This window comes from Fragaria vesca, linkage group LG2 (genome assembly GCF_000184155.1).
Source record: "Fragaria vesca subsp. vesca linkage group LG2, FraVesHawaii_1.0, whole genome shotgun sequence".
NCBI classification, from domain to species: Eukaryota; Viridiplantae; Streptophyta; class Magnoliopsida; order Rosales; family Rosaceae; genus Fragaria; species Fragaria vesca.
In genome coordinates, this window is record NC_020492.1 from 13,481,844 (window position 1) to 13,493,219 (window position 11,376).

Below are 11,376 nucleotides of genomic sequence, written 5' to 3' on the forward strand. Positions count from 1 at the left end.
TCCAGCGCCGGCGACACCGTTTCTTCTCCTCGGCGTGATCCGAGACCTCCCCGACGGTGTTGGAATGAAGAAGAAGGCCGGAGAGATCACGATCGGAGGTCCACCATGATCGGTCGTGAAGTTCTGAGTGAGATTGTTGCACAGACCTCCGATCGATCTCTCCGGCCTTCTTCTTCATTCCAACACAGTCGGGGGAGGTCTAGGATCACGCCGGGGAGAAGAAACGGCGTCGCCGGCGCTGGAATGGTGGAAAAACGGCGGAAATCGGTACAGAAAACCCGTACGGACGTCCGCACATGATAATCCTTGTATATATACATATATATATATACACAACAAGCTTCCTCTAAGGGATTCCTTTTTTGGGGTTATATGAGGGATTAACGATTACACCAACTTTTCGATCACCATTTCCAATCTTAACCGTTCAATCTCTTCATATATATGAGTGGATCATTTCTGGAAAGTTACATTTCAATTGGTGATCGTTGAGGTGCTCAAAACTGCGATTTGCATGAACGGTTCAAATCTGGCAGATTTGAACCTTCTATTGATTTAAGTTAGTTCAAAGCCTTAACGATCACCAATTGGGATGAAAATTTTCAGAAATGATCCACTCATATATTGAAGATTTCCAGAAATGATCCACTCATAAATTCGATTTTCTGTCCGTATTTATTCTTACGGTGCGGATTTCCACTTTACACTCACTTTTCAATCGAATTTTCACATCTCCACCGTCCAGTCTTTAGATACTAATGTATAGATCATCTCTGCAAAATTTCAGCTAATTTGGTTATCATTAAGGCACCCAAAACTGCGTTTTTCTGTTATAAACATGAATGGTTTAAATTCGACCTCAGATCCTCCAGGACTTCGAAACACCACTACTTTTCGGAAACAATCTATTATAGCTCTATAAGCCTCTAAAAAGTCAATTCCCAAGATCACATCAAACTCCACAATGTCTAATGGAATTAAGTCGGCCTTGAAATTAAATTCCTCCACTAAAACTTCACAACCATTAAACACCCAATCTATTCTCATTACCTCGCCAGAGGGTAGAGACACATGCCACTCACCTGGAAGAGACGATAATGGCACATTGGCATGGAGAGCAAATCTACTAGATATAAATGAATGTGTAGCTCTGGGATCAATTAAAATAAATGCAGGCTGACCAAAAATTAATAACATACCAATGATGACCTCTAGTGAAGTACGACCCTTCTGTTGGGTCATAGCATGAAGTCTAGCACGAGTCATGGGACATTCACGTTTACCACTACCCTGCTGAGAGCCACCCCTAGCTGCTGAACTGACATGAGTACCACTGCTGGAGCCTCTGGCTGAAGACTGTCAGACTGGATGAGTAGGGGTGGGGGCGGTCCTCTGAGCCTATAAGGGATAATCTCTCTTGAAATGATCTTGACTACCACACTCAAAGCATCCCGCAGACTGCTGCTGCCCAAAGGAAAAAGCCTGACCACCAGATGTTCCACCCTGGAAGCTGCCACCCAAACCAAACTGTCTAGTCTGCTGTTTACCCAACTGACTCCGGGAAGACATCTTGAAACGTCTTTTAGCTCTGTTCCTAGCACCAGAGCTCGATCCACTACTATGGCCACTACTAGCTGAAGATCTAGAAATGGATGAGGAAGCAGCCTTCTTAGATGGACCCTGACTAGGACCGTTGAAATCTCGGGGCCGAGCACTATATGCTCTCTTGGTCTCAATAGCCATAGTTGCACCAACCGCATCAAGAAAAGTCGGGTACACTACCCCGGTCATCCTACCTGCATACACACCACTAAGTGCCCCAATGAACATCTCAATCATGGTCTTCTCATTAGGAATCAGGTAAGGCACATGGTAACTCAAGGTAGTGAACCTCTGCTCGAACTCTATCACACTCTCATCATCACTCTTTTTCATGTTCAGGAAATCCGACTGTATCCTGCTACGGTGGGCTTAGCCAAAATACTACCCCAAGAAAAGTGTCTTGAATTGCTCCCATGTCATATCTCGAGCACCCTCAATATTCCCATTGGCAAGCACCCACCAATGATATGCAGCATCATCCAGAAAAGTTACCGCCATCTTCACCTTCTTGTATTCTGGGATTTTAGTACCATCCAAAGCTTTCTCCATCTTATCCACCCATGTATATGCATCAAGGGGTCCCTTGGCACCCTTGAACTCAATTGCCCCAGCCTCGTTGACATCCCTCTTCTTCATAGTCTGAGGGTTTTGAACTCTGTCTAAAACACTCCTCAGCATATTCCCAACATAGTCAACTATTTCTCTGACTTCATTGCCCCCGTCTGCGTTGGTCGAGGTAGCTTCAAGGGGTCGGGGTCTAGGAGGCATAGTACCTGAGGAAGAAGATATTTAGTAGTCTATAAATAAGACTTAACACAACTATCACACATACCTAACAACACATAGCATCCAAAACATATACTGCTAATGAATCAGCCACGGTCGGACCGTCACTTTATAGACACTACGTACTACTTAGGCAAATATGATAGTGATAAAGAGTACAGGAAACGAAAACATAAAGCTCTGATACCAACTGTCAGGACCCACCCCGAATTTCACCCTGAAACCCGAAGTAAATATTGCAGGGTCCACCTCTAAGGAAAATTTACCGAAAATTTGGCATAATCTACCTTGAAAATGGACAACTCTTACATGAAAAGTCCAGATAAACACTTCTATAATAAATCATCCAACCTCAACTCTTGGAGACATCCTGTCAGGACCTACCCCAAATTTCACACTGAAACCCGAGGTAAATCCTGCAGGGTCCACCTCCAAGGAAAATTTACCGAAAATTCGGCATAACCTCTTTTGAAAATGGACAACCCTTCCTAAAAGCACTTGCAAATACTTCTAAAATTCCAAATCCAACCTTAAACACTTGGAGTCTTCGTGCTCTCCAAATTCATAACACCACCTAATTTATTTACTAATCTAAACTAATCCTATATCCAATAATTTATAGGTTCAGAGTAACTCTAATAGGAAAGAAAGAGAACAGAATATACAAATAAACGGAAGCCATATTATGGATTATGTCTCAACTCCATGTACGCTCGACCTCAATTATGCAATCTTGCAAACTGGGCATTTAAAACCGAAGGGCCCAGGGGAGAAGCAATTGAAAACGTTAGAGTGAGTGGACAAAAATAAAGTTTAAAAGAAACAAATCTTTATGCTTTCCCAAATTTAATTTCTAAAGAAAAAGAGATGTATGCCTCAAGCGATAAAACTTTTAACTCATAAAATATCGAGCCTCTCAAGCTCTAATAAAAATCAGTATGTATTTACACACGTCCATACTCCGTATATAAATTTTATGGATTTAAATAAAATTATATAGGGCTACTACGCTCGCGTCTAACGCTCACGTCACACCATAATACGGTTATTCACTGCGCCATTAAGGTGGACAGACAGGTGTTTATATACGTGTCTATACCCCTTATATGAGTTTTAATTCATATAGGGCTACGACGGTTGCGTCTCATGCTCACGTCACACCATAATGTAGGCTAATTGCTACACCATTAAAGCGGACAGGCATGTATGGCTAGCTAGCAATTATATACATACTCTCCTCATAAATATATATATATATATATATATATATATATATACTAGTAAACTACTTAGTTTACGTACTACTACTAAATAATTAATAAAGTTTAAAACTTTAACTTAAAAATAATGAAAATTTTCAATTAATAAAAAAAAAACAATAAATCCCAATAGAAGAATAATTTATCATCAAAATAAAGCATCGCATGCTTTTAAATTAAAACAAAAGTCCATTCACAGTATTTGGCTTAAACTTCCCAATATAATAATCAGAATACTCCTCGAGCGTTGACCCCAAACAAAACCTTAACCTGAAATCGATGTCACAATTAATTTCCATGCCTTTAACACATCAACCAATTTATTTCCAAATTCATCACATAGTAATCTGATCTAGATTCTAGAGTTACTATGGACAGTGTTCATATTACCAAAATTATATTATGGTCTCCTACGTTCATGCATGCCAACATAACAACACCAACAATTTCATCATTTCCTCTCTACACAACTTCACACCAAAATTTGCTAAGGTCACCCAAAAGGGTTTTCATAATGGAAAGTTTCCAAAAATAGAAACTTTCTAAATATGGCAGATTTTCCTAAACCGTAAACTACAACTTAAACCAAAAAGGAAAGTCGACAAGGTACTTTCACGGATTCTGTCGGAACTGCTGCCTTGTCGGAATCCCTCCCGGGATTCTGCAACTGGCCGAAATATTCTGCCGGATTCCGGCCACTTGCCGGAATTTTGTCATGACCTCCCCGTATTCTTCAAAACACCAAGTTCTCGATAGCAAACAACAAAACCCAAGATTAATCACCACTTCACCGTACCACAAAACACAATAGCATTTCAATCATCAAACCGTGCAGATTCATAGAGATTTCTCACCTTGCTAAAACCCTCACCGGACTGAGTTCATTCTCAACCTAGACCGCCGCTGCAAACCATGGTCTTCAACCACACACAAGCTCACCAACGCCTCTAACACCACAGCAGCAGTGCCTTCTGCCACGATGTCGTACAACAATAGCTATCCCAAAGCTTCCCAACTCTATGTCTCGACTTTGCCAAGGATGTACAACTTTAGATCCTCCCTATATATATATATATATATATATATATATATATTGTAAGAGGAGTTGCTTGGGGGTGGAGATTGAAGTTTTATTTGGTGGCACCAGTTGTTGACTCCACAATGGCAAAGTTTAATTCAACTGCTTCTGCCAGTGACTTTCAATTTTTATATTTGTTGAAAAGCCACAGACGATCTTACTTGAAAAGCCAAATTGGAGCCAAAAAAAAAATGGAGGAAAGGTCCGTTAACACGGTCAATTGGACTGTCCAATTGTCACGTCTGATCTGATTGATCAAGTTCATTAGTGGGTCCCAACTCCGATTGCAAAAATTGACTTTTGACTGAGCGAGGAGGTGGGGTTATACTTGGTAATTTACCAGGAAGCTGCTGCTCTTTTTGTTTGTTTCAAGGAAGCTGCTGCTCGATCTCAACGGCTCTCTAATTCTCCAATTAAGTCACGTGCTGTCCTAGTTTCCTTAAGAAAGAAGAGTGTCTTGCCGACCTATTTTAAAAGTTAAAACCCTTTTGGGGGCAGAGAAAGCGAGAGAGAGCGAGAGAAAGAGAGAGAGAGAGAGATAGAGAGAGAAAGAGAGAGAGAGAAGGGAAAGGGATACCCAATTCCATTTCTGTCGCTCAATTCCACATATGTATGTTAGACTCTTGCTCTCTCTGTTGCTTCGTGTTTGCTTGAATCAAATAATTGGGTCTTTTCTTGATTCTTTGGTTTAAATTGCTTTTGAATTTGTGTTTGCTTGAATCAAATAATTGGGTATTTCTTGAGTCTCTGGTTTAATTTGATTAATCGGTGGGTGCGCACGCAGTATATGATTTTGTTGCCCTTGACCTTGAAAACCCTGGGGTTTACCATTTGATATGTTGTTTGGGTTTGGGTTTCTCGGCCTTGAATAGGGTTTATCATTTGATTAATTTGTTGTTTGGGTTTGGTTGTGATTTGGAATTGGATTTTAGATCTGTGTGTGTGAGGCTGTAACGGGGTTAACTTGGCTTGCACTGGGTTCGTTATTTTTGTGGGTTTTGATTTTGTTTTCTTTTGTTGTTGGTTCTTGATTTTGAAGGAATTTTATTGATGCTAAAGTCTGAAAGGTGAGAGGTATGCTTTTGTTGAGACATGTCAATTTTGGCTAATTATACTTTATAATTTTTCATTATTTAACTTTTTTTTGATTAATTGGATATAATATTTATTGAAAATTTGCTTGACTTAGATGTCTATCGTGATTTTGATACCATAAGTGATCAAAATCACTTGCTTTGGTATAAGAAATGTGTATTTATGCAAATGGAGATTACTCTTCACCATTTATTTGTAACGGGTTCTTGTATCATTAGATTATGATGAATTTGAGTTTTGTAAACAGAGACTAGTGTACAGAATATGATTATAACTGTTTGTTGGCTGGATGTGACATGTTTTGAGTCTCATAGGTTAGACAGAATTCCTTTCAAATGATTATTGAATATGTTTTTACAGGACATGGATACGTCAAACCCTTCCGTTTTTGTCAATGTAGAGCTACTGAGGTTGTATGTTGGAAGGCAGTTCAGGCATTGATTCAGACTGTGCAACCGAGTGTTGGATCTGTCATTGGCAATTCTACTGATGATGTTCAGTTAATTGTAAAGAGCACCCCACCCTCTTCTCTTACAAAGTTTGTTGAGGTCATAGGTATTTCTGACAGTGATAAATCTATCCAAGTTAGCATATGGAACAACTTTGGCAACACAATTGGTATGCATCTATCCACGTTGCACCCTCCACTTTGCAATTTCTATATAATAGTGGTCGACCATTATGCTTGGACTGCATGATGCTAGTTCTGAAGGAAGTGCTTCAGCTTCTTGTTCTTCTATTTGTGTGTTTAAAAGTACTGAGGATTAAACTTGTACCAACATACACAATAAATCACATCTACAGAAACTGCAGTATCGATCCCATAATATTTGAAAGTTGGTTAGGCTTTGATGGTGGTTTCTGTGCTGTATCTATTGTAGGCACTCTTCACTAGGACTAGGAGGGATGGCATTTGGGCTATCATGACTTTTGTTGTTGTGCAAGAGGTTGTTGTAGGTTAGTTAATAATTGGTTTTGGGTATCTTTTTTCATAGTTTGGTTTATCTCTGTTCGTCTCCCACATTAATATGTGCCCACAAAATTTTCATTTAAATTCTCAAGATCTACAGAATATAAATCACACGGTTTATTATCCACTTTATAAATAGGGAAAAAGACCATTTGCACAAAATAGAAAAAGTTAAACCCCATTTCAATGATAATATTTTTTATTAGCCTATTTGAATACAAGATACTTATTTTAAACCCAAATACACAAATCTTTATTAAAATATAATAAAATTATATTTTTAAAGACTTTTTTACCCTTAGCTTTTACTTAAAGAGAAAAAGTGAAAAAGTTGGAGGTAAGACTTTGCCGGAAGCACACCGGGCTCCGGCGCCAGTCACCGGCGGCCGCATTCCGGTCACCAGACTCCGAACTCCGACCGCCGGAATCCGGTCACCAGTGGCTGGAATTTTCCGGAAATCTCACTGGATTTTTTTAAATGCCATCAGAATTTACGTGATCTTAACCCAAGTATGAAAAATAAAGTTTACTACCCTAGTAAACTTTTACTGCGGGTAGTAAACTTAAAATAAAGTTTTTCCATGACCATTATACACCTTAAAACAGTGAAAAATCAACTTGGATGCAGAAAAATAAAGTTTACTACCCCTAGTAAACTTCTGCTGGAGGTAGTAAACTTGCAATACAGTTTTCCTATGACCATTATAGGAAGCCCTTCTAGTGAGGACCCTTAAGTTGAGGACTTTGTGAAGACTTTTCGGTTTATGGTTTAAAAGACCTAATTTTCGATCACATTTTGACATCTTATCTGTTTAGTTTTTAGGTTTATATGAGTAGATAATTTCTACAAATTTTCACCCAAATTGATGTTCGTTAAGATAACAAACTAGATCAAATTAATGGACGAACCAAATCTGTTAAATATGAACCATTCAAGTTCATAATTGATAAATCACACTTATGAATGTCTTAACAATTTTCAATATAACTGAAAATTTGAATAAATGATCTACTCATAAATACCTAAAAACTGAACTGTCAAGATGTAGATATAAGATCGAAATGTGGGATAAGCAGAAAATTCCTCACCAAGTTCTCAACTTAAGGGTCCTCACTAGAAGGGCTCCCGACCATTATATACCTTAAAGGAGAGAAAAAATCAACATATATGTAAAAAAATAAAGTTTACCACCCCTAGTAAACATCTTACTGGGGGTAGTAATCTTGCAAAATAATATCTCTAAGGTTATAAGTACACATTAAAACGAAGAAAAATCAACTTAGATGCGAAAAAATAAAATTTACTACCCCTAGTAAACTTTTATTAGGGGTAGTAAACTTGCAAAACAGTATTTTCAAGACCATAATACACATTAAAACAGAGGAAGAACAGTTTAGATTCGATAAACTAAAGTTTACTACCCCCAGTAAACTTTTATCAAGGCTAGTAAACTTGCAAAACAATATTTTCACCGCCACCACTCTGTCATCAGATACAAGCTCTGAAACCACCTTAGCCCTCACTTTTGATCCCTCACTGCAACTCTCCCCAAGAACCTTGTGAGAAACCATTACCGCTGTGCATGCGCTGACGTGGCACCGTTGCCCTAAGAACACTCCCTTCGCCGTCTCTGCTCCAGCCGTCCCAGCCGTCTCTGCTCCAGCCGTGCCGGCCGTCTCTGCTCTTGGCCCGGTTTAGTAGCGCCACCACGAGATTCCGGTCCGATACCTCCCAGGTGGTTTTTGACCTCCCGATGCTCAAATCCAGAAACAGCTTCTTCTCGCCGGCGTCGGAGATTGTGTCGATTCCGATCTTCGAGAGCAGATCGGTGGCTCTCTCGAAGCACGACGAAGCGAGGTCAAACGTCCGAAGCTCGTGCCATTTGACGCTGGTCTTGTACGTGGTAGAACGAGGCGGACTTGATCGCCAGGGAAGGAGATCTGATTTGGTGCGGCGTCGCAGGCAGATGAGATGTGGTGCAGTGGAGGAAGGATTAGACGGCGTCGCAGGCGAAGGAGATTTGGTGCGGCGTAGCAGGCGGAGGAGATCTGGTGTGGTGCGGTGGAGGCACCAAATCTCCGTCACCGGTGCGGTGCTTCGCCAGTGCTTTATGTCGTCGGTGCTTCGCCGGAGAGAGGAATCAGATTCACGTTTGAGAGAGGAAAGAGAGTGAGAGAGTTTTCTGAGAGAGAGAGAGAGAGAGTTAATGATACGGGAAAAAAGAGGAGAAAGAGAGTTAAATTAGGATGAGGGTATTGACGTCTTTTTGTTAGAATTCATTGGAATTGGGTTGCTGAATAGATTTTCATTGGAATGGGTTAAAAGGATGTTAAATTAGTAGTAAATGGTCATTTACTCTTATAAATATGATTATGTTGTATGTAACTATTTGACAAATTCACAATTCTTATTCCTCTTCTCTGAATAGATTGAATCACTTTAGGTATTAGTATCATTCTCTTTGCTTTTAGTCAATACTTTTCATGTACCTCTCCAAGTAAGAAAAACTAGAATAGATATGGTAGATGAAACTGCCGAGGAGTTGTTAGTTTGAAGAAACATATAGATGACACCACAACACATGCAAGCAAAGGCCACATTTCCCTTGGCCACATATGGGCTCATTTGTGGAGAATTTGAGCAAATAGGTAATATAGGTGGTTTGTTATCCACATATAACTGATAAATGTGGTCCATCCAATTTTTTAATATTATTTTACAAGGTAAAGTGTGCACGGAGACCCACTAAAAGGAAAATAAAAAAACCCACTTCTCTGAGTTCTTTCTCAATCTTCTCCTCTTATCCGGTCCCTCTTATCCTCTTCTCGCCCACATCGGCACATCTCCCTCTCTCCTCTTTTGATCCCTCTCTCCTCTATGTTGCTCCCTTTCCTTGACAATTTTTTGGTAGCTCTATCCTAAAATACCGATCGGAATAAACCGAGCTGCCCTTTGACATGGTGGGTGTGGCCGGGGACAGAAATCGGCACGGACCCGCTAGGTTTGGGTGGAGGGCTTTAGACGGGTGCATTTGAAAAAGAGCTACCTTGACTTCATCAGTGGAGTACAGATTCATCTCCTTAGTAACTCGCGGTTGTATCACTTGTAAGACACGATCTTGGGCATCCCGATTCGATCCGTTCTGGGCAAAGAGGTCCTGAAAGTATTGGATAATGACCACGTTCTCAATACCCGGTAAGGAAGACTGCCATGTACCTTGGCTGTCAAACAACCCCTTCAATTTGTTCCGCTTTCTTCTATTTGAGGCTTTCCTATGGAAGAATTTCGAGTTACCTAGTCCGCTCGATCGAAAGGGTTTTGGAGCAATTCCTGCAGAGTTAATCGTACATTCTCTAATTCCTTTCTTCGGGCTTGAAAAACAGTGTAGTCCCAATTCAGAAAGTGACTTCCAGAATCTCTTATCTTGCAGCAAACTTGCACCACAGGGCTGCCACTTTGAGGAACTGCCCATGAGTTATCCACTACTTGTGAAAAGGAGGGATCAGAACACCAAATTTCTTCAAACCAGTAGGGAGGTTACAATCGTCCATTTCCAGTCTCTCTTTTCTTACCTCAAGCAGGAGAGGATGATCTACTCGGAGGGAGTGCTATGACTCTTGAGAAATTGAACTCCGCTAGCCAAGCTTGAGTACACAGCCCTCTATCAAGCCTTTCTTTTGTATGAGAATCATTCCAAGTGAACCAACCTCCAGCAGCTCCCATGTCATCAAGGTGACAATCCGTTAAAGCTTCCCGAAACGCTAACATCTGATAAATATTTCTGATACGACCTCTCGATTTCTCACTCAGTTGTAGGATCTCATTGATATCCCCAGCCACAACCCATTTGTCCGTCTGCCCTCGATACAGAGAGAGAAGTAGATTCCATGATATGTGTCGTTGTCCCGTATCCGCATGCCCAAATCGCCATTCGCAGTTCTCCGGTTCAATCACATCTACATCGATAAAGAAGTAGTTGTGACCCCTGACTGGAATCTGGACAGTGTCGTCCTACAGAAGAGCTACTTCGGCCAAGTCCTCGCGATCATCGAACTCGGCATGAGCCATTCCAATTGCTTTATGCAAGGACTGATGTTGTCTGGTGTTGCACTTAGTTTCCGAGAGGAAAACCATATGAATCTGGTGTTTCTGAATTAGAAGTTTCAAGGCATGACGAGTTTCTCGATTGGCGATGCCTTGACAGTTCCAAACGAGAACTTTCATCACAGCGAAGGTGGGGGGAACCTTCCTGGTCATCGGAGATTGACAGATGACACTGAGAAGCCAAACCCTAGGCAGCTACGCTGTAGAGATGTTTTCGGTTATTTTTCTTGTTTGTGATGGAAGATCCTGTATACAAATTATGATCCTAGTTGCATATGTATTAGGTTGCTTTTGTATCGTTTTATTTTGGTTTTAAACCAATTAGGGTTCCTCCTAATGCATGGGTGAGCTATTTCAATGTAACTTTTACACACTAATGGATTCACATACCTCTTTACAAAAAAAAAAAAATCCAAAATTTGTGTTATGTTAATTTCATTTAATAATTAATTGGCTTGTAATCTCTAGGGATTTTTTTTTT

General features: G+C 40.3%; 1 protein-coding gene and 1 non-coding gene across 2 annotated transcripts in view; one reads left to right on the plus strand and one right to left on the minus strand.

Annotated features, from left to right (window-relative positions):
* LOC101305724 (probable F-actin-capping protein subunit beta-like) overlaps positions 1-1,935 on the minus strand; it is a 4,586-nt gene extending 2,651 nt beyond the window's left edge. Inside the window, exon 1 of the mRNA XM_004292455.1 lies at positions 1,437-1,935. Within this exon, the coding sequence (XP_004292503.1) occupies positions 1,437-1,935 (499 nt within the window). The remainder of the gene's footprint in view (positions 1-1,436) is intronic.
* Positions 1,936-9,790: 7,855 nt separating this feature from the next.
* Positions 9,791-11,251, plus strand: LOC101303290. Its single transcript, XR_183965.1, has 2 exons — positions 9,791-10,523; positions 10,602-11,251. It is a non-coding gene; the product is annotated as an uncharacterized LOC101303290 (transcript).
* Positions 11,252-11,376: the final 125 nt, after the last annotated feature.